Here is a 24257-nt window from a genome sequence, read left to right on the forward strand (position 1 = left end):
ATCACCCAAAACGTCTGGCATTAGATTATCGCCTTCAAATGTAGAACTCCACGGTCCTTCAAAATATACTGCTTTCTGCTTGATATACCCAGTTTTTACAATAAAATAGATAAAAGAAGTGGAAAAAAAATACATCTTTGTGGTGCAGTTAACAATATATATGAGTCACATACTGACTGCATTACTTAAAATAGTACATCACATCGAATGTGTGCACCATTAATTATTAATTCACCATACAGTATGTACCATTTAGTGGATTTACTTCAGCTCAAGGAGGTTTACCCGTATCATATTTATTTATTACTACTTTTAGCTGCTTTTAGGGGTCACCACAGCAGGTAAGTCCGAATATTTTATTTGGCAGATTTTTACAGTATATACCCTTCCTGACACAGACCCCCATGGGATTTGTGTCTCCAGGGATCTTTCATTTGTCAGGCATATGTGTCAACCACTACACTATAGACACACTATCACGTATATTTTAGGATATACCATATTTATTTATTGAAGATTTTTAATTGGTCAGTCCATTTAACAAGTCATTTTTTCAGTTAGGGTCTGAGCTCTATTGCTAACAAGCAGGCTGTCTTCTCCCTGGTGCCTGGTTAGGCTTAATTACTTTTGATAAATTAATTGTTTTCTTTGACAGGATCAGTGACTAAATTTAAACTGAGTGGGTGGGTGGTGCAATTGTATATTAGAAAATACATTATATTATATTAGAAAGATGATCCTGGTAGCTCTTTCAAGTTATTTTATAAGGCTTGCCGTCATGTGTGTTGTGTACTATGAATGTGTCCCATGGGGCTGTGTTAGATCATAAGAGACCCTCGTGTTACATTGTTTCTATGATGATTCATCCTGTATTTGGAAGCAAATTCCCAGGTCTTCAGGTCTGTGTAACAAAACCAGCTGAAACCAGTCAATCAAGCTCAAAAACCAGCCCAGTACTCAAGAATCAGACAGTCAAGAGCAACAACACAACAGCGTGTATGCTGATCTGGAGTCAGTTCATTAGTAAAATTTGAGTGTTAAAAATATTACAGTCATAGTATGCTTTGAATTTGTAGCTATAATTTTTATGCAAAACAGATCTACCAAACTGGTGGACACGTCATTTAACCTACAGCAACTCTTCAGCAGTAACCCAGTTCTGCAGTCAAACCACCAGATGTACATTATTCATACAATCGCTATAAAATCAGCACATACAATAGTTATATTTCTGGGAAATACACTGCACTGAAATACACTTAAATTTAAAATTTCTGGGTTCTCCAGTTCTTAGCCTTCAGAGGTTCAGTACCTTTACCCAGGATGTAGTTACCAAGAAGGTGAGTGTAGGAGTGAAGAGCTAACGTTTCTCTCAGGCAGCCAGCAGGTGAATGACATTAGTCATTCAGGGGTCGGATGCGCTGTCAGGCTACAGCTTAGTTTCTGAGAAGATATGGCATGAGGCCGACCAGCATATGACCTGATTTTCGGAAGACAAAAGGAAAAGGTGTTTTTCGTGCGAGTTGACTTGCTGGTTTCATAAGACACAGTAGAGAGCTGCAACACATCAGTAATCCTCCTCGGGAGGAACGAGAAATCAACAGAGAGAGCTCAGCCGTTCCTCGAGGGTCTGGATGATAGAGAAGTGCTCAAAGCATTGATGGTTTTTGATGCTGAGAACGAGGGTAGGAGGATACTTAGGCAAACATTTGCAGGGAAGCAGTTGTAAATATAGATGGGATTAGAGCCCACATTTTATAGACAGTTTTTCTACATTGCAAAACTACAGTGGTAATTTACATTAGATTAAGCAATAAATACTAATTAATACATGAGAAACTTTGAAGATGCAACAATAATAGTAAAATTCTGATTTTCTTTTTCACACAACCTGTTCTAGCCTCTCTGAGTCTGAATAATTAAATTTCATTTCTTCAAACTCACACCTTTCCTTTAAAATGCTTTTCTTTGCCGTGCCTCATTTATTTATCACTGTTACCTACAACTCTCAACCTCTGCTTGGACACAACTTCTAGAACTACATAGACCGTTTCACACCTGTTTTTGAGTCCTAACTAATTAGCTACAAACCTTAACTACACTGCAATTGTGTATCTAACAGGATTATGCTCACAGCTTGATCATTTTAATACCACGACCTCATGTCTACTATCCACCACTTTTTTGCCTCTTCTTCACTCTACAAAAAGTTAATAGGACTATTTCAAGCTTGCATGGGTTTGAAAAAAGCTAATCTGGTTCATTTTATACACACAATGTCAAGTTTTTCAGGTGTGAGGGTGGCATTTTTCACTTCAATTGTTAGAACAGAATTTGCGTAACCAAATGGGATCTTTAATTTAGGTCAAATGTAGAGGTCTGTGCACTTAAAAAAGTATGGGAAGAAGCTGGGAAGAAATTGCATGTGGCAAACAAGAGGGATATTTGATGATTGTGCATCACGCTGGCTGGCTGTTTTCCCCACCCTCTGTGCTAAACTGTTATCTGTCTGCAAGAAAAAAACCTGCAGACCTCAACATATTGAACTGACCTTTTTAGAACTGGTAAAATGATTTGCTCTCACTTTGCAACCATGCCATGGATATCTTCTCGCTTACGTTGTCTTACTTTTTACCTGCCTTTGTCTTTATTTGTCCTTCCTACTTCCACCAAGCTTCCTCCTAATCAACCCCCCCCCCCCCAGCTGCCCTTTATCTCTGTCTCCCATCCCTATCTATCACCACACCTTACCTCTCCCCCCTCTTCTCTTTTCTTTCCTCTGCTCCCATTTCTATTTCAGTGTACTGGTCGGTCGCTGGTATCCCAGTGGGCCAGTGTACAGCGTAGCCTAAATAGACTTGCTCTAAATCTATAACCTTCATCATCTCTGTCTTCCATTCTCACTTCTTTTACTAAGTTAGCAACAATGCAATAATGCTATGAAAGTAGCTCCAAATTTTTAAACTTGTCTGTCTCTAACCTAGTAAAATATTTTCACATAATATAAAATTTACTTTTTATTGATATAAAAAAAGACTAAATTTCATTTTAAGCAGATTGGCTTTCATAAACCACAGAGCATAGTAGGCTTTGATGAGTAACACACATGACTGTAACTGAGTGAACACAGATCCAAGAAGGGGACTGCTCCTGCATGGCCTTGTGTGGCAGTAATACCAGCGGCGCATAACCAGATGGCACATCATGCACGTTGCCTGCACTTCTCATGGGAAAACTTGGTTCTTGAGTAAACAGTTCCATCTCTAAAGTGAAAACTGAGCTTATTCATCAGAATGTAATTTGAAACCAGATTTGGATTGCCTCCTCACACAAAGACACAAGTTAGAATTAGGTTTACACAGCATCAAAATCCTTGTAGAGGAAAATCCACATTCCACATTTTCAAACAACTCTGTACACTTATTTAGATGGTAAGTTATTAAACATTATATAAATAATATAAATAAATAAATGGCAAAAGGACATAAAAATTGCATGTTTAGCGTAACCAGCATGATTATATTTCCACCCTGTTTTCTGTTGTTGATTTAAACTGAGAATTTTTTGAGTTTGATGCTTATTCCCATTCTGTTTTTTTCTTTAGTGTTGTTGTCCTTCATATCTGTCCTTGCTTTACTTTAGCGATGGACATAGTTACCATGATGTCAGCTTCTGGTTTTTGAAGTCCTGTTTTGAAGCTTCGAGATGAGCCTTTTTGCTTTTGCCATGTTGATCCAGATATAAAAATATCCTTTTTTTATTCAGTATGTTCTAAAATCAGTGGTTAAGAATAACCATAAAAGGTAGCCATTTATATTTTTCCGTAGATTTCTACAGGGCTGGAAGTATTTTTGCAACAACAGCTATCGCCATATGGTGGCCTTCAAATCAAATGCAGGTGAACGTGCTTGAAATCTGCATTCTTTCTAATGGCCAGTAGGGGTTGAATTATACCCCTGTGAACACTTAACTGATTAGTTTATGGTTTCAATCACTAGTTTCATGTCGTATTAAATACAACATGATTAATCTTTTTTGTAAATGATGGTCTCCTGTCGAGTCAAAACACAGGGTATGCCTAAGGGTGGGCTTAACATTTGGCATATGTTTGGCTACAGTACAAGAATACGCTCAGTCAGATCCTCTCATTGTGCAGTTTGAAAACCCAAGATGACAGCAGCCAAACTGCTTAGCTCGAGGCTTTAAAATATGATTTCACCAACCGAGAGATTCCATCTTTTATATACAGTTTATGACTTCATTACAAACTGTCCGATTTGCTTCTGTTCAAAATATCAGCTTAATGTGTTTCCACTGCTGAGACCATCATCCCCTGAAAACAGTCACACAGGAACCGCTGGTTTCTTTTTGTACTATGCTGTACTGCTGTTACTGCTTCTAATCATGCAACTCTACACACTTTAGTCCCAATGTTCTGTACTGTTACTGTAATGAGGGCTTTATAAATTCTATACATTGCCCAGGAGAGTGTTTTCTCCCCTCATTTGTCATCTGCTTTTCTCACTTCCTCTTTTTCTTCACCTCTCCTCTCTCTTTCCCTTCTGGGACTGCAGAGTTCAGTTGAAACACACCACCTGTTCTCCCATTTCATCGTCTTTAGTCCTCATTCTAATGCATTCACTCCCATATTCTCTTTGTTTTCCTCCCTGCTTGTGTTCTCTTCACATTTCAGTGTGCATTCTGACATTTCTGCTCATTCTCCTCTTCTGATCGTAACCTCCATTTTTCTCATCTATTTGTCCCTCATCACACCTTTCCTCCTCACCCCCTTTCTTTTCCACCCTCCCTCCATCTCTCCATCCCCGATGTTCATACTAATCACGTCCTCCAGTCGCAGCACCATGAGCACGTTCCCCTCTGACGCAGTCTATTTAATCTCTGTCCCACAAGGGATCTCTCACATGGCGCTGCCGTCTCTTTAATAAGGACAATTTCTCCTGCTCTGCTCCTCCTCTGCTCCTCTTGTATCTGCCCTCCTCTTGCTCCCTCCTCCCCTAGTGACTCTGTAAAAGGGCTGGAAGAGGTAGGGGAAAAAAAAGAGAGACGGAATGAAATTGGAGGCAGCGAAGAAGGGAGAGAGAGAGATGGCTCTCAGAGGACAGATTATAAATGATACACAGCCATTTTGCTCTGTGAGAAAGCAAAACCACACTGTGGGCAGACACGCATACGTAGACATGTACACCACTACTCACACAGGTGTTCTGCAGTGTAGTAGCAGTGACCTTGAGGCAGACTGAAGCAGTAATCTGGCACAGCAGTCAGTCACTGCAGTACCACTCTATATGCGGTATTAAGAAGATTTACACTGGTGCCCTAATGAGTGGTTCATGTAATACTTCGGATGTCATGAAAAAAAGTCTGTTTTCAATAAAGGCTCATCAATAATTCATCAATTCTTTGCAAATTAGTGATAAGCAGTAATCATAAGAAAACAACATGGGCTTGCTACAGTGCACCCACAAACAAAAGTCTCTCTGATGTCTTTTTCTTGTATTTTTGCACGTTTTTTCCCCTTTTGCTCAGCTGTTGTGAAATAGTGACCAGATGACAGTAAAATTACACTATATAAAGCACGATATCATGCATAAATCCAGTTATTAAAAGATGACAAAGTGCTTTTAAATGATCCTAGACTGTCAGGAATGTGAAATCAGGAAAAAAAAACAACCTTTCAGCTGCACTGACACTTGAATCTGAAAGCTTGATAGCGTACTGAAACACGAGAAGTCAGCTACCTCACATGCCATCAAACCTAGAGATATAAAAGCTTTGATGGCTTGATATAAAAGAGAAACCCATAAAGGTTCACCCTAGCAACCTAAATGATTCCAATTAAACTTTGATAAAAGATTAGAAAAATTGGTAGTGAGAGCTAATAAACCATTTGCATGCCTTATTACAAAACTAGTGCAAACTTTTTTTAATTCGGTGTAATAAAAAAGGACTAACAGATGTTAGGGAACAATAATAATGGCTGGTGAATCTTTCTACTGCACTGGGAAGTGCAATCATTTCTCAGAAGCTTAGACTTAGGCTTTTATCGCTGTTCCTAGAGAAGTACAACCTCAGCTACAGGGATTTGTTATGTAAGAGAGTGGCCTCCAATGTATACATTAACTGTATACTTTATTATTGACTTCCTGCATAACAAATGTGCTCATTTTGGTTTGAAGATATTACCAGCCATGTCAGCGAGGTGAGTCTGTGTTTGTTTTCATGGTGACGCACCTCCTGCAGGAACTACAACAGAAATGGTTTTGGTGAGTTTGACAGGTTTTTATATTTGTGTGTCTGGACAGATTTTAGTCAACATGATGACTACTGTGAAAGGTATAGCCAAAATGAAGGGCCACTTAAAAGATGGGTACAGTCTGACTCATGAGCATTGAATAAAGGGTAGCTGAATCATGTGCAAAGAGGCAAGATTACACTCATGTTCCTGCATTGGGTTTGATTCAAATATGGTTGTGGTCTTATAATGCGCAGCAATATGTATATATTTAAAGTATCTATATATGTATATGTATATATATATATATATATATATATATATATATATATATATATATATGTATATATATATATATATGTATATATATATATATATATATATATATATATATATATATATATATATATCCCCTTGTTGCATATGTGTGCAACTCTCTGATGAAATCACAGCTTTAGAGGGAATGTCAGAAAGATACACACACAGATGCTGGGCATGTCCCAAGAGATGCCTGGCTGAATTAAGAGGACAGCTGCCAAAAACCAGACTCTACTGGCCTGTTCCCATGGAGCCTGGTGCTGACTCATGACAGTATACAGTATGTCTGTCTGTGTGAGTTTATAGTATAGTGTACAGATTGGCACAGTAAACATGGTTGAAGATGTAAAATTTCTTTTTAGAATCCAAAAAGTGACTGTAAGCTAATCCAGTGCTAATAAAAAAAACAGGACATGTGCTTAATAAACTTTTACTTGGAAATCAATTTAGAACAAACTTAGGTGCCCTCTCTTATGGATATAACCTTATATTGGATCATATCTTTATTTGAAAAATAATTTATTGTGTTTGCTTAGAGCTATTACGCCTATTAAGTCTGGCTTTGTAGAAGTATTTAGATCTTTGTCCTAGGTTGCTGTTGTATATCTACATGCAGTACTTGTCTGCTGAAATGTCTTAAATCTGAAATGCTGGAAGTCAGAAGTATCTGGATAGGGAGTTGACAGGCACGGCAGTGCTTTTAGCTGGATATGCAGAGTCCGGGTGTATAACCGGCTTGTTTCTCTCCATGTCAGCTTTTTTCCTGAGTTGACCTCTCTCCTCTCTTTTCTCCCGCTGTGGGGCAGAATAAGGGTGTTACCACTGCTGCCAAACAGACAGACAGCATTTCCTTCTCAAGGGCACATAAACAGATAGTCTTGAACCAGATCCAGCCCTGCCTTGCTCAAGGGCACAGAGCAGCTGTCTCTGAGCTTTGAGTTTACCAGTAGTTGAAAACTGTATAACAAGCCTGTCACATCAGAAAAGACAAGCACAAACAAGGAGATAGAAATAAGCTTTTCTGGACCTTTAAAATGTATCTGTCTGTGCCATACCCATGATCATAAAGCAAGCAAAAGCTTAATCTTGCCTATTTTCAAATTTTTACAAAACCTTATTCAATGCATCCCTATAAACTCTTGGAGACTTTAATGATATTTGAAACTATTTAGGAGATTTTATAACTTAAAGAATTTATTGAAAATCCTTTCAGTAAATCCACTTATCTAGCCGTTGTTGCAGGTGTTGCTGGAGACTCTCCGAGCTGTAAAAGGCAGGTTACACCCTGGACAGTTTGCCAGTCCACTACAGAGCTTACACAGAAACAAATGTTCACGCTCACATCCACACCTACACCTACAATTTAGAATCACCAAATTATGCATGTGTTTGGACCGTGGGAGGAAGCCTGAACACCTGGAGAAAACCCACGCAGGCACAGAGAGAACATGCGAACTCCACACAGAAAAGCTGGTTCAAGGAGTTTAGTTTGCCTTTTTCTCTGTGACAAATATTTTACCAGTATTTATTTCACTGCAGAAGCAAAGCAGAGGCTTCTGACACAACTGCCAAGGTGCAGAGGATAAAGATTCAGCAGCACTCGTAGCACATTAAAGACTTTTATTATGTGTTATATGTACTTAAAGTGCTGCAGTGTTCAGTCAGTATCTCTACATCACTGTGTAAGTTAGAAGCACAACAGCAGGTGTATCTATTTGTGCGGTAAAACTGCAGTAAACAGGCCCCAGGTTTGAACTTCTGGGCTTATATAGCTTATATAGATACCAAAGTTGAAAATACAAATTCAAACATTTTTTGAAAAGAAAAAAAAAAAAAAAAAAAAAAAAAAAAAAAATATATATATATATATATATATATATATATATAAAATTATTTTTTTTTATATATATATTTAAAAAAAAATTTTAATGGTAAAAAGAAATAATTACATATATAAAGCAGATGGCTTCGTTTAATAAAGGTCATTGAATAGTGATGCACAGTCAGCATTTTTTTTTTTATTTATTTCACTGGGCCATTTCTATGTGTGCAGTTCAGATGTTCTCCCTGTGTCTTCCTTCGAGTGCTCTGGTTTCCTCCCTATGTATAGACATGTATAAGCTGTAGGTTTGGATATGGGAGCGTTGTCTCTCCTTGTGTTGGCGCTGTGTTTGTTTTGTACCCCCCGTCCCCTGTACATGTCACTAGTGAGAAAGTGACTAGTGATATGTCTGGGGGAGGGGGGGGGGGGGGGGGTGTAAGGTGGGATTGGCTCCAGCCTCCCGTGACCCTAGATAGATAAGATATTTAGAGGATGGATGGATGAATAGATTATAGCTTAGCATTTTAAAGCATTGTTTTGGCTTTCTAGTCCAATTTCCTGCACCCAATGATCAGAAACCCAAACTCTGTTTCTTCCCTGCGCTTTCAAACAGACAGATGATAAAGGGGGCATTAGAGTGTGTTGATTTCCCTTACCTGTTATGACTATTTCATGACTCTCTCTGGTAGTTTGAATTTTAATAGCTGTCCCTATTGTGTCCGGAGCTTATCTGAGCCCCTGGGCGAAACCAGAGACTGACACCCAGATGGGAGACAGCAGATAGACCACTGTCACTCTCCCTTTCAGCCTCTTGGCCCTGGATGCTCTCTCTTTTCACTCCCAGGGGGGAAGGATTGTGGATTTGTGTGGGCGTGCATGCACTGTGTATGTGTGCAGTTAGAAATGTTGGAAAAGCCCGGGTGACAAAATTAGAGACGTCAAGACTATTTTAAACTAAATTCTTTGAGTTTAGTTTAAAATAGTCTTTAAATTGTCTTACTGCTTACTATTGTATTCTTTGAAAACAAGAGTAAGCATCACTTACTTTGTATGCATTTTTTTCTCTTTCAATTTTCAATATATCCTGTTACACCATTTTAAAAGCTCATGCATGTTTTACATAATCAAAATGCACTTATATTTCTGCTATTATGAATACAGCAGCTCATACATAACTGCATTCACAGCCTGGTCATACAAGAGTGGAGTAGGCAACAGATGTGTTTCTTCCATGCATGTATGCATGTGTAAAGGAGAAAGTGAGAAACAGATGGAAAAAAAAGTCAGAGAGGTTTTTTTTTTGTTTTGTTTTTTTCTTTTGGGGGGGGGGGGGGGGTTACCGTAAGTAGACACCTACAGCTTTTATTTATTTGATCGTCTATAAGGTACAAAGAATACAGTAGCAATAACATTTCATGAATGACTGACTTTCAAAAAAACATAAATAAATAAAAAGAAAAGACTCAGTAAATTTGTGTTAACTGGATGAGCGAAGAAGAATGAGAGCTACATGGTGGATTGATTGACTGAATAAATGGTTGAACGGTCTGGAATTACAGGATGAAGTTACTGACCTCATTACACTTTGCCCTTATCACTAAGTAGTTGTGTCTAAACATGCTGGCAAGGTCTCATTTTCCCTTACAATGCAAACACACACACACACACACACACACACACACACACACACACACACACACACACACACACACACACACACACACACACACACACAGGCTGTAAACAGATGTCTCATTAATGTTGTGTCCACATGCAGGGCACTGGAGCCAGCTAACTTTACAGTACTTTCAGGTGGTGGAACAGATACACTGTTGACTAATAAATTCAGTCAGGCACTTGTATTTTTCTTCTGTTTTTTCACTTTCGGTGGATTCATTTTAAGATAAGTTTCCACAATTTCAAACTTTTTTTCTGTTTAATTCTGAAAATATTTTGAAAGCTAGGTTCAATGCAGCATCTCTGTCCATTAGATGCAAACACAGCAGAATTGTTAAGAATGAGATTGCGCAGAGATCTTAATACGATGAATCGTGCAGCCCTAATGTACGCCCCCGTTTGTGGTGTGGACCTCGCCCATGTGCATCATTTTCACAGAATAAATAACCGTGTAATGAATTTTGAAAGGAGCCATATGAACTGCTTATGAGTCACAAGGAGCCTGCTCCCCACCCCCCACCCCTACATTTGCTCTCAATGTGCTACTTTTCAGGCCTCCAAAAAGATTTTCGAAGAGGTGTAAATTAAACCTCTGGGCATTCAAATTCTGTGATATGAGCATCTGTCACTTCAGTAGAGAGAAATACTTCATGATTGATTTTCTTGTCATTCTTTTGAAAAAGCTCTGCACAAAAGTATCATTATGGAGCTGTGTATACTGGCTCAAAGCTTTAAATTAAATATTCAATGCTTTATTTATGTTTTTGAGCCTGTATTTTTGGTTCCATGTTCATTCAATTGTCACTACACATTTTCCTTCCAACATTTACGCTGATATATGCTGCAAAGTACGAATGATAAGTAATTATCAGTTATCCTGCAGAGTGCCTGGTGTGCGTGTTTTTGTGTAAGTATGTGTTTGTAAGAGAGCGCGAGCTGTGAGCTGCGTTGTCTCACTCCACTCTGCCATTTCTCGCATGAGTCAGACTCATAGAGCACAGTGCCTGACAGCAAAACTCACCCACTTGTACAGCTGCCCCCACAGACTCTCATGCGCACACACACATGCACACACGGTCACACATTAGTGAATATTTTATTTTCGGCATTGCAACATACATTTAATTGTGGTTGGTGGGACACACTGCTCTGCCATTTGAGCCTTTTAGTTATTAGCAATTTATGTAACACCGGGGACTAAGTAAAGACTTAGCATTTTATTTGTCTTTGTAATAAAAACTTTTAAGACCAGGTGAAAATTGCGTTTCTAGTGAGCTTGTATGTGAGCTTGTAGTAGCTAAGTAAAAAAAAATCACCTCGGCTGTGTAAGACGTGGACGTGTAGATGTCTAAGACTAATGATTTGACATTTGGAGAAAACCCCCCCACAGTAACTTAGCTGAGTTGTCCATTAGTTGCATGGCAACCAGGCCCAGTAATAACCCGACTAATAAAATGTTGAAATGTTGTATTTTTTCATATCTTAATTACTGACTTTTAGAGGCACTGTTAGGTGGATTTAGTTGCATTTGGACTGAGCCAGTTTAGCCTTTACCCTCTATTTTTGTGTTAGTCATGCTAAGCTAAGCTAACAAGCTACTAACTCTATATCTATCATATATGTATAGAACTGTGCAAACATAAATGGAAATACAATATATAAGGCAAAAAAGAGTTTGTAGGTTTCTAACTACCCTGAAAGTCAGTATTTGGTATGGCCACCTTTAGTCTTCACCACAGCCTGAACTTTCTTAGTCAGGCTTGTCCTTTCTTTAAGTAGTCTTCAGGAATAGTACTTCTGGCTTGAAAGCTCTTCTTTGGTTGTTGACAGGCTTGTGTTTTGAAGATGATCTGTCAAGATGATTTCAGACTACTTCAATAATGTCTAGGTCTGGGCTCTGAGGAGGCCAGTCCATGACCAATAGCACTTCATTGTGTGTTTTTCTATTGAGGTACGCTTTTAGTCCATTGTTCGGGATAATTTTCACGCTGAAAAATGAACAGTGGATCAAAATGTTGAAGACTTTTCCTTGTTCACGTTTGACAAGATCCCCAAGACCACTGATCTCAACAAAGCCTACATTGTGTTTTACAGATGGCTGCAGACACTTACTGGACCTCTCTCCTGACCTCCTCCATTCTGATTATAATTTGATCTCGAAGTTTTAAATTTGGATTAGTAATCTGGAACAAAGAAGACCTGTTGCCACAGATTTTCAGTCCAGTTCTTGTGCAATTTGGCATACCTCAGCTTTTTTCTCCTTTCCTTAACAATGGCTCCTTGACAGCCAACTTTCCACCAAGACTATTTCTGAAGAGTAAACAGTAAGATGGATAAACTGAAGGGACAGATGTTTTTCATATGTCAGTATTTTCTTTGTTGTTATTGAAAATTAAACAAAAGCAGATATAATATATAAAGATATGATTTAAAGGTTGTACTTTTTATGTTTATCTGTTATATGTGGACACAATACTGCTTCACCCCTTCAGTTAAGTGCCTTTTTTAATGCTTGAGTGAGTTACAGGTCAGTGTTAAGTGGCCCAACAAACAAAAAGGATTAGTCTGAAAATAGCCAGCTGTATGGACCGACCTGAAAAATAATGAGAAAAAGGTTAGTTTGCAAAGAAATTGGTAAAAGCCCTGCAGAAAGCCTGAGTAACTATTGCTCAAGACCACTTTAAACAAATTCCAAGAAAATCTGGCTTTTTGAGAGCAAAATATGAAGAAATAAGAGGTGGCTCTGAACTTCTGGACAGCACTATTGTGCACTTATTATGCAAAAACCATGGTTTTGCATAGTTTCAGTTTCCAGCCTATTAGCTTTTAGCTGGGGCTGACCATAGGAGAAGGAAAGATAAATGTATGCTTGTGCATGTGCATGTACTCACATATTAGTGTTTGTGTGACCTTGAATCCTCATGAAATGAAAGAATTTTCATTCATGCTTACACACAGAGCATTATGTTTCCTTGCATCTCTGGCTTCTGAAAATATGTCTGATTATAATCTGGTCTGTGAGCAAAACTGGAAGATTGCATATGTGGTGCGTGGAGAACAAGCCTCCTGCCATGGCCTCTTCACTCTGAATCTTGACACACTGTGGAGTCCCTAGAGAATCTGTGCACCCAAGCACTGATTAAATAGTCTATAAATCTAAGACAAAACAACTCCTTAAACTAGAGTACACTCATGTCCATCAAAGACACTGTTGGCAACCCCAAATATTCAGTCATACCATGTTTAAAAGACGTGATGGCACATATTCTCTTACTATATGTGGATACTGGCGATCAGCATCTGCAGAGAATGAAAACAGTATTTAAAAAACCCCATCAGCTTAAACATGTATGGGCATGCATGCATACAGCAAAAGTATCAGACACGCTTTAAGCACTGTTTGTGGTGAATGGCAGAGTGTCCTCTTTGCTGCAAGCAGACACAGTTGGGGAGCAGCATGTGAGACATGGGTCAGCAGATCTAATTCAGGCTTTTGCTTACTTCTATCTCCTCACATGTATTTTATTTATTTGTTTATTTATTTTTTGCAGGACTCTCTGAACTTTATTTTCATCAAAAAAGAAAACAGCTTGGCAGCATGTGTGCTGTGAGAAAATGCATCGCCTTGGAAACTGAACTTTGATTAAATATACTATATATTAAACAATATCACTAAGCCATGAACCATTTGCATCAGTGTTTACACACAGACTAACTGATTCACAGTCAACTTTATTGGCCAAGTATATGAAATATATTAAGCATACAAGAGATTTTTCGAGTAGCTCTCAGAGTATTTTAATACAGATGCGTGAATAAATGTAAAGAATTAAAGATATAGCGTAAAAGCAAGGAAAAGTAAAAAGTCATTCTAAATGATTATTGGAGGACACAAAGGTGTTTCTTTTTTTTGCTTGTTACATATATTTTTCTTCCTTTTCTTGTAGTAATGTGTCCTTATCTAATATTCTCTGAATCTTACATTCCTACCTTTGTCTGTCTCACATCCTCTCTGCAGCCACAATGCATCATTTATACCGTATCTTTTACATGTCATAGTGTTTTCTTACAGTATTTTATACCTGCCCATTTTATCCATGTTGCCTTTATTCTGCCTTTGCACACACAGTAACAAACCTCTACTCCTTTATGGCATAAAATGATGTCATTATTATGGAGGTCATTCTCAAGGACACTGTGACACATTTCTCCATCAATCCCTCTTCTAATAAGAGCATGATAATTATCCACATTTTATCCACTGATGGGTTATTATTCATAGAGTTACTCCACATCCAGCCTAGTCCCCATCTCTCTGTTCTTCTTGTTCTCTTGCTCTTGTGCTCTGTGAGTCACACCTCAACAGCCCCCCCCCCCCCCCCCCACCACCACCACACTCTATTTCCCTTTCAAAATGGTGAAAGCTGAAAATAAATGTTGAAGCTATTGATTTGCTTTTTGGGGGGGTGGCGGGGGGGGGGGAATCAGCATCATCATCATCATCATCATCATCATCACCATCGAATTGTGTTGCCATGGCAACTTGTTTTGGACACTTTAGCGCACAGTGAAAGAGGGAAAAAAAGTTGAGGCAGACAAGTGTAAAAGGGGGGGGGGGGGGGTGTGAAGGGACCTGCTGAAACACCTCAAAAAACGACCTTCAGCTCACTATGTGTATTTTTAAAAAAACACCCTTTGTTTCCCGCACAACGCTGACGAGCATACTTTTCAAGGACATTTAGAGGTCATCTCGTTATTTCGGTCTGCGCACACACAAATACGCAGGCATGCGTTCACTTTAACACAAAACACACATACGAAGCGCACAAAAACTGACACCCACTTACTTATTCACACTTTCTCTGAGGTTGAGAGTTGCGGGTATTTCCACTCAACGAGTGGGATGCATAGTGTTTCCATGGAGATCTATTTTTAGTTGCTGACAAAAAAAGGGCAACTGTTAAAATATACCATCATATTCCCTCTGAGTGCAAAAAAAAATCTAATTTCGTTTCATGCAGGGGTTTTTTTGTTTTTGTTTTTTTACAGTTCCTTTTCCTGTCCCTTGTCATTTGGAATTCGGATGTTAGGCCGGTGCCATTTGCCAGTGTGGATTTTGATCTCAGGTCTTGCTGCTTTTGACTGATAAATATATTGCCAGGCATTTAGTATACGAGAAGAGTCGCCGGGGAAAGGTAGAATTGATGTATTGCTAATAATCCTCACTGGGAACTAAAAAACTGCTTAAAAAGTTTTCTGATCACAATGAGCTAAAAATGTTTTTGGAGCCGAAATCTCTCTTAGGTTACAGAAGTTTGGACAGCTTATCTTAGCCCTGAACCAGAATACCAAGAAAAGTCATTACTGATAGCCTGCAATGCAGTCTTTTCCACGAGTAATAAAATAATCCAAACGTTTATCGAAGTGGGAAAAAAACAACGAAAAAAGGATTTATTGTTGGTATATTAATGAAATTTCCCTTTTCTTTCCCAAAGGATATTTAAACAATACTGTTTAGTTATCTTATCCCACTATTCCATCAGTATTGTAGACATAAAGTGACTTTATGTCTACAATAAAGTCCGGTTCCGGGTCGCTGCTCATGCGGCTGACCGGCCAGCTACCTAGTCTGACCTGTCTCCCCAATGTGATGTTTTTGTATTGTATGTGCGGTCGGCAAGGTCAGTCTATCAATTGCCCCTCAGGGATAGATAAAGTCTTCTGAATCTGAATTTATTTGTGTAGCACTTTACACACAAAATAGTTCGGACAGTATTACAGAAGGAAACAGAAGAGGAATAACAAATAAAAAACATTGTAAAAATGAAAACATGTTTGTTTAACAAGTAAATGAAGAAAAAGCAGACACATGATCAAACACAGCACATAGAGGTTATATAAAGATATCAGCTGTTAAACGGGAACTGCTTACGTTTGGCATAGCTACGAGCTAATGACTCTTTAAATAGCAGTGGAATTGGAAAATAGCAGAGGAAGAAGGGCTTTACAGTCTTAGAGGTAACACACTTTAGTGCTTTGTAGACAAACCTCCGTGTTTGGTACAGTGAGGTGGAGTAGTGTTGGGGTGATGGAGACAGAAGGGCTACTGAAGTTATGAAGGCAGCGGAAAAATGACAATGAAATGAAACCATCAATGACTTTAATAAAAACAGAGAACTGTTTGACATTTGATTTAAATACCTTGAGGGTTTTTTGCCATTCGTTCATGTTCTTTGCATGCTGTTGACATTATAGCTTGTTGTGTTTGAGTTTCATTACTTGGTAATGAATGGTCACACAAAGACTCCTTTGCAATCAGCCTTGATCCTTTCTGAGAAAGTTGTGACTCATTTGTGTGTCACCACAGTTTAAACTGCCTCCACTGCCCGAGCAGTTAGTTGGGTAGACTGACAGCATTTACATGGCAAGCAATATTTCATAAAAGGCCAAATAGATGTTTTTCTGTAAGCAGTATTGTAATCAGTGATCCGGGAATGAAAGATAACTAAGCAGAGGCTTTTCCAGGAAACACTGAGTATTTAATGACTGGGGAGATTGATTACAGTGTAGCTTGCATTTCAAGGGCATTTAAGGAGAATGTAGTTTAAAGTTTTAACAAGGTTAAAGGTCATTTTAAACCAAAGTAATGCCACAAAGAATTTTGCCTAATACATAACAGGTCAGATATCATCTAAGTGAATGCTAGGATTAGTATATGCATCCATTGTTTTATCATATTTATTTTAAAAAACATATATCACTGCAGTATCAGCAGAAATTGACTTTTTTTAAAAGATAGAAAGGGTTCATGTAAATATGTATTTATAAGCAGCGTTTATCTTTGTGTGTGCGTGTGTGTGTGTGTGTGTGTGTGTGTGTGTGTGTGTGTCTAACCAACTGGAACTGGCTAAAGCCCTGTTATATGAGCTCTACTCTTACTGTTTGATATTGCAAGCAAACTGCAGGCATGCTTGGCCAAGCTTATTAAACACACACGCACACATGCACACACACAAAGCTCAAGCAGTCTCTCGAGAGTCACGAGCTTATACTCACACACATGTGCGCACACAAGCACATACACTTGCTTTTGTAAGATGTGAGGCAGGATGCTGTGGAGATCAGTGGATGTACATGCTAGGTTTTCTCAAGAGACAATTAAAAGGGAATAGATAATAAGGTTATTTATAGACGGATCTATTTGTAACCGGGGCATTCTCCATCGTAAGAGCTGGGAATTGTTCTCTTTCCTGCCTTCCCTCCTTTTGTTCCCATCTCCTGCCTCTCTCCTACACCGTCTCCGTTTTGTATATTTTTGCTCCTTTCTTTTTTTAAACAGCTCTGTCATCATTTCTCGCTTCTTCTTTAGTGGATGACCACTTATTTTCCACAAATGTTACTAATTTATCGCAGGGAATCGGTGCGCATTTACATGTGAAACATTGTCATGCAGCAGCGATGTTATCAGGTGCAATCCAGGGCCACTCCTGGGAAACCCAGTGACGCACTACGCATGACATAATGCTGTGGTAATGTCTGCATTTGTGGGGGAAAGAGACAGAGAGAGCAACCGTGAAAACACACTGGGCTTATGTGCACGCTCAGCAAACACCGAACAGCAGCCGGGTAGATTAATGCAGCTTGATGTAATGTCTGTAATAAATCAGATTTTATAGATGAACATTTATATATATATCATGTTTAACATGTTATACACAAATTCGAAGGCCATTATGTAAGCGAAGAATGCTGGTAAGAGATACAAAATCCACCACAATGCTTTTTTTTCATATCATCCCCTGAATTTGATCCCCTCAAATCAATAAAACTGTACAGACCAAAACCTTTTTGCATAGATCTGAACCTTCTGTGATTATATAATGTCCTTATTATTAGCGTTATAATGTTCAACTGTGGCTCTTGTCAAAGCATTGAAACTGTTGTAATTTGGGCTCGTGTACGAGAATCATTTTCTGGGCTGTAATCTAAAAGTAAACTGTGCCTCAAGCAGCCAGTATGAATTTCTTCGCATAAAAGAGCAAAAGATATTTATGTGCAGTAGTTCATGGCATACAAGGAGGTGGATGAGGTCAAAGCATAAGGTCCTTATCTCCCGAGCAGAATTATATAAGGAATGCAGAGCTGTAGTCCACCATGACTCAAACTGGTAATTAGAGATATTTTGTTTGTGGTGCTATGTTATGCTATTAAAAAAAGATTGCACATTTTCCCATATCTGTGTGGATTCTCTCCAGGTACTCCTACTTCCTCCAACCGTCCAGAGTCATGCAGTTACTGGGGTTAGGCTAACTGGTGATTCTAAATTGCCCATAGGTGTGAATGTGAATCGTTGTCTATCTCTCCGTGTTAGCAGGGCGACAGATTGGCAGCCTATCCAGGATACTCTGCCTCTCACTCTATGGCAGCTTGGATAGGCTCCAACCTCCCCACAACCCTAAATAGCTGGGTTTCATTTGACGTAGACGTGACGTCGACGTAAAGCGCGAAATTTGACTGGAGGGCGGAAGTGAAAAAGATCAGCGCAAAATCACAGACAGACAGTACGCAAAATGCCTTTGTCCTGTTGTGTTTACGGATGCTCCAGTAGGTCGACCCGAGAAACTGATAAACGGTATTTTAGGGTACCAAAAATAGCCCAACGAAGAGGAGAAAAATGGAAAATTCTAACCGAAAAACGTAGGAAAAAATGGATTTTAAATTTACGTTTACAGTCGGGAGGAGCAGAGTCTGCCAATGCCCGTGTCTGCAGCGACCACTTCGTCAGAGGTAATGTTATGTTTGCAAACGAACTTATTAGCATTATGTTGTCGTTAAATTCTCGTTTACTTAGTGCTTTTAAGTTAGTAGTCTAATATTGACTTGATTGGGACTATAGGCTGCCCAAGTGCTTTGGATGACGAAGAGTCGGAGGACTGGGCTCCGACGGTCAATCTCGGCTACGAACGAAAACCCAGATCGGAATCAGTTCTCAAACGAGATAAAAGAATGAAGCTTAAGGCAGAACAGCATCGATGTGCAGAGGCGATTTTGGATATGCAACAGACGGCTGAGAGCCCGGATTTGAGCCTAGTGACAGTGGAGAACCCCGAACTGCAGCTTCCAGCTGAGAATCCACAACCAGAAGACTTCAGTATGAATGAGACATTCACTTATCCAGGTAAGATATTGTGCTGAGATGTAAAACAAACAAGAATCATGTCAAAGAGAAAAAGATGCCATTATCTGTAATGATTATGGTCCAAGTTACATATTACATGTTTGTGATTTTTTAATCACAGAGTAAATCCATACCATTTTATTCAGAAAAAAAAGAAAAAGTGGCACTTATTACCGTCAGGCACACACCACAGGTTTTTGTACACTGCTGTGGTTCTTATATTGCCAGATTCCAGACAGTCTCCTTTCACAGATAAGTAAAGATATCCGTAATGTAAGGTTTCTGTGGTGAGAAACATATAAATATATTTTTTGTTTAGACGCAACATGTTTTTTTGTTGATTAAAAAAAATAATTACATTAAATTAACATAGTGAATTAAACACATTACACCAGATTCTAATAGCCCACTAAAAAACTCCTACAGTGAAAATGAGTAAAAATTGAGGTTGCCTCTATTATGCTGATTATGCTCCCCCACTGTTATATTGCAGGCTGTGCGGATGCTGGATGCCAGACAGAGCTGACGATGGATGACATCGAGAAGATGGAGGATGTTTTGAGACAGAACACAGCAGAGCTGGTTGATCTTCGGAGCAAGGCTCTGGACACACAGTTCAGCCAGGAGGCTTTTGAAAAAAATGAAGACAAGACAAAGTTCTACACAGGGCTCCCCAACTTCTTAGTTTTAATTCAGATTTTTGAACTGTGCGAGCCCTATATCACCTCGGGACCTATGTCTTTGTTGTCCAAATTTGAACAATTCATACTAGTTTTGCTGAGGCTGAGACTAAATCTGCCCCTGAAAGATTTAGCTTTCAGGTTCAATATTTCTCTGTCCACTGCTTCTAGAGTTTGGCATAAAGTAATTGACATACTTCATAAAAGGTTAGAGTTCCTAATTGAGTGGCCAGAGCGACATGTTCTTCAAGCTACGATGCCACTGAGTTTCAGACAGGCATTTGGATGTAAAGTGGCTGTGATTGTTGATTGCTTTGAAGTCTTTATTGAGAGACCATCTAATCTTCTTGCACAAGCTCAAACTTGGTCCAACTACAAGCACCATCACACTGTAAAATTTTTGATTGGTGTTGCCCCCCAAGGCTACGTCACTTACATATCTTCTGCCTGGGGAGGGAGAATTAGCGATAAGCAGATCACAATAGAGAGTGGCCTCCTAAAGAACTTGTTACCTGGAGATATTGTCCTTGCAGATCGTGGGTTCAATATTGGCGATAATGTGGGGTTTTACTGTGCTTCACTACAGACACCGGCATTCACTAAAGGGAGAAAACAGCTGTCAGCCTATGAAGTAGCAGAGACAAGGAAAATAGCCAATTTGCGTATCCATGTTGAGCGAGTCATAGGTTTAGTCAGGAGGAAATATCAAATTCTGCAGAGCAGGGCTATGCCAATAGAGAACATGTCCACAAAGCCAGGTGAGACACATGCATTGATCGACAAGATTGGGGTAATTTGTTGTGCCTTATCAAATCTCTCCGAGTCTGTTGTCCCACTGGAGTAAGGGGGGTGGGTGGTAATCAATCAGTTAAAAAAAATTAAATGTCTTGTCACTGTCACGGCTCACAGAAGGGGGTGGAGAGGAAGAGTAGTGTCCAGTATCTGCTGCTTGGCTCTGGTGATAAGTAGAACAGGGTAGAGTAATAGTAGTACCTAAGTCCTGACTCCTGATTAGTCTGTAAATGTTTTCAAATGAAATATTTTTCTCCAACTGTCATATTGTGCTGGCAGTTTGTACAGTATTATACTGTGAGATGGATTGCAATCTATTTTGTTTATTTGTTTAAAAGTCTAATCTTGTAAATAAACCACCAATGTATTATTATGCTGCCTCAATAGCATTTAATCATTGTGTAGTGTTACACAACACTTAAATGACACAATTAAATGTACAATAAAATTAAATGACAATCTGTGCTCTAATGCTACGTCAGAGCAAATACAATAGCCAGAACTCATAATGACTACCATCAGGTCATAACAATATTCAAAATGTCATTATGTTGTCGTCCTTTTATCACATTACACATGTATGTTTGTAACTTGCTGTCCCAGTATTTCTGGGAGTATACTGTTTCTAAAAAAACACTCAACTTTAGGAATCGCATCATCCCAAAACTCAAGGTCAGGCAAAATCCTTTCAACAAATATGTCATTGCGGTTCCACACAACAAAGTCACAGTACTCTGCATTTGCAATGTGAAGCTGTGCCTGAATTTGGTAATAGTAGTCATGAGTTGGGTCCAGTGTGACATTATCCCCGTCACTGATGAGGCAGAAGCCCTTCTCCCCAGCACGCATGCGCAGGTTGACCGCATCTCTCTGAGAGTGTGGGCACTAAAATCACAGTGATGAGAACAACAATCAAGATTTATCTGATGAAACAGTGAAGAAGCAAAGATGATGGGTGTGGTCTGTGTTATCATAATCTCTCATTGCCCAAAACAAATGTCTATTTGAGACAGACAATAAAGCCTCATCTTATCTTAATTGAACAATAGATTAGAAATTAGAAAAGGTATTTCCTGCATTTTTACTCAGTTCACTGATTCTTATGGAAAGATGTCACACCTATGGCCTTGACTACAACAGAGTCAATACCTTAATCTCGCAGATGCCAGTTCCATGACAGTCACAAGTGACTATCCCATCAGGGGTGGACCCCATGTATGGCCACTTGGGGTTCAGCCAGAGACCGCTGTCCATACATGAGAAGCCTGCATGCTCCTGGCTCATAAGCTTCTCATATGCTCCTCTGGCTTGTGCTTCATGTTTGCATCCATAACTATAAACAGTACACATGCCAAACATGAAAAGGAAATTATTACTTAGTATTGGATGTGTAAAACAGTAAAGTGATGTATTATACAATATGCCATTACCCTAAACTATACTTAGTTCTTACCCTGTATAACCCTAGCCGTATAAGCCTATAACTAACCTCCATCTTCATAACACTTTTTTAGTTACAGTTATGGACAGTTTCATACCCCAAATCTTAACTCTGCCTTACCCTACATCAAACCCTAAATACCTTGTAGCAGCTGTGGTGAACCTATATGCCTCTGGATAGCATATGGCCTTGATCAAGCTCTTTGATGGTTGCTGGGGGTTGGTCTTAAGAACTTGTTTCAGCTTAGAGGCAGTTACGCGTCCAGCTCTTTGCCTAAACCAAATACTGCTTGCACTCTGACTTCGAGTCGCCCTCTCTACAGCCTGGACTTGGGACAGGGTGAGCTCTTCAAGCTGGAAGTCCAGGCATAGCTCTTCAAGGTCTTTGGGGGGGAGCTGCAGTGTCTCTGGTGTTCTGTACTCAGGCACAGTTTTAGGAAGCATGCTAGACTGGGGGACAAATTCTTTGTGGTAAGGTTCCCTAGACATCAGTGCTGCACTCCTTGGACAGTTTTTGCTTAAACTCTCAAAAAACCTACAGTATGTCTCTGAATCTCTCTGCACTCTTGGGCATGGAAGTGATTTCCCAACCTTTTGTGTACTTGTGCAGCCATCAATGGAACACTCAAGCTTTCGTTTTTTTGACTTTGCTGAAGAGAAGTCAATCAGAGTTACTGGGCAAGCAGGAATCTGGAAAAATTAAGCCAAAGAAGATCATTAAAATTTAAAAAGCTCTTTTCCAAAACGCTATATATGCCCGGCTTGATTAGATCTACCAGGAGCTTGAAGCCCCCGCCGGTATAGCCTACAGGGTCATTGAGGCACTCAAGCTTCCCCACCACGACAAGGTAGCAGTATAGGGGAAGATATTTTATCCTACTGTCACATGAAGTCCCAATATAACATTCTTTATCCTACATTTTGCTTTTTGGCTTACCTTTTTAACATGAGATGGCATCAGCCACTTGCACTGCTCTGATGTGCATGTCGCTCTCATTTTCACCCCAGCTTCAACTGCAAAAAGAACAGCTCCAACGTGCGAGCATGATTCTGATAGTCTGGAAATAGAGCACATAATCTTTTTAACATGAAATGCAATATTTACAGTACATTTTGATGATGCATAGCTTACTAATACTAATGTGCAATGGCACTTTATTTGAAGTAACATGTTTATTCATTAACTCTTTCTCAACAGCCTATAGAGAAATCATTATCTAGGTGATGACATGACTGAATAGTTCTACCCTCTATCTGAAAAATGCATCTGAGTGTCATGAGGGATCTAAGGCAATCACACAAATTCTTAGCTGATGAATTCTTAGCTAAAAGAAAACACTCTCTCCCCACTACTACTGAAGTACACCTGCAAAATGCTAGCAGTGCCCTATGCGTATATGTGTGTGTGTGTGTGTGTATGTGTGTGTTCTCATTGCAATAACATCCTACTTAATTAGGCTACTAACCCTGCCATACAATTGCAATGGGCTGCAATCACTTCTCCATCCTCCTTTGCAATTACCCAAGTCTTCAGAGGTGTCTCGTTAGACCTCTGAGAATGGTTTACCTTGAAACAAACAACTGTCACTCTCACGAAGTCCTAAGGATTTGGCATGTTTGTTGACGTTAAAGCCGCTAACGCTAACTGTTAGCGTGTTTAAGATAAAGCAATATAAGAACAAACACTCACCCTTGCAAACACCAAACTGTATCCATCACGGAGACGTTTTGTTCCAAGGTTGTGGACCCACCCGCTGACAAAAAAATTGTACGCCTCCAGACTCTTGAAAGCTTTCATTTGCTCCCTAGTGTAGTAAGAAGTCTGGAGGACCAAGTAGTTGGTGATATCCACAGCGTCGATAGTAGGCAAATCCTTTACTTCTGTGGTGTATTCGGACATTTTCAAAGAATACGGATCACGTCCGATATATTTTTTAACTATCTGTTTATATCTCTCCCGAGAAACGGGGTCTAAAGTTGCACAATAGCTGCTCTCCTGACTCTCCACAGTGTCCTCCATGTTTACTTCCGCCCTCCACTCAAAAATCGCGCTGCCTCCGCACGTCATCAGAACCACGTGACTGCAACCCAAGTATT

The 24257-nt window shown here is 39.4% G+C and overlaps 3 protein-coding genes across 13 annotated transcripts in view; 2 read left to right on the forward strand and 1 right to left on the reverse strand.

Moving 5' to 3' along the window:
* atp2b2 (ATPase plasma membrane Ca2+ transporting 2) overlaps positions 1-24257 on the forward strand; it is a 98164-nt gene that overhangs the window by 24056 nt on the left and 49851 nt on the right. The gene's annotated exons all lie outside the window — the stretch shown is intronic.
* Positions 18641-21093, forward strand: LOC146709769 (uncharacterized). Its single transcript, XM_085456893.1, has 3 exons — positions 18641-18857; positions 18967-19248; positions 19742-21093. Exons 1-3 carry the CDS (start codon positions 18641-18643, stop codon positions 20770-20772), a joined length of 1530 nt encoding a protein of 509 aa, XP_085313019.1. The 3' UTR covers positions 20773-21093.
* On the reverse strand, positions 21169-24236 carry LOC146709770 (uncharacterized). The gene is made up of 6 exons (XM_085456894.1): positions 23851-24236; positions 23627-23727; positions 23098-23218; positions 22303-22850; positions 21870-22053; positions 21169-21605 (listed from the first exon to the last, which is right to left on the reverse strand). The coding sequence occupies exons 1-6, from the start codon at positions 24226-24228 to the stop codon at positions 21291-21293; spliced, it is 1647 nt and encodes a 548-aa protein (XP_085313020.1). The 5' UTR covers positions 24229-24236; the 3' UTR covers positions 21169-21290.

Source organism: Copadichromis virginalis, linkage group LG5, assembly GCF_057382275.1.
Source record: "Copadichromis virginalis isolate Kocher_CV1m ecotype Utaka linkage group LG5, C_Virginalis_male_GT1.1, whole genome shotgun sequence".
Lineage (NCBI taxonomy): Eukaryota > Metazoa > Chordata > Actinopteri > Cichliformes > Cichlidae > Copadichromis > Copadichromis virginalis.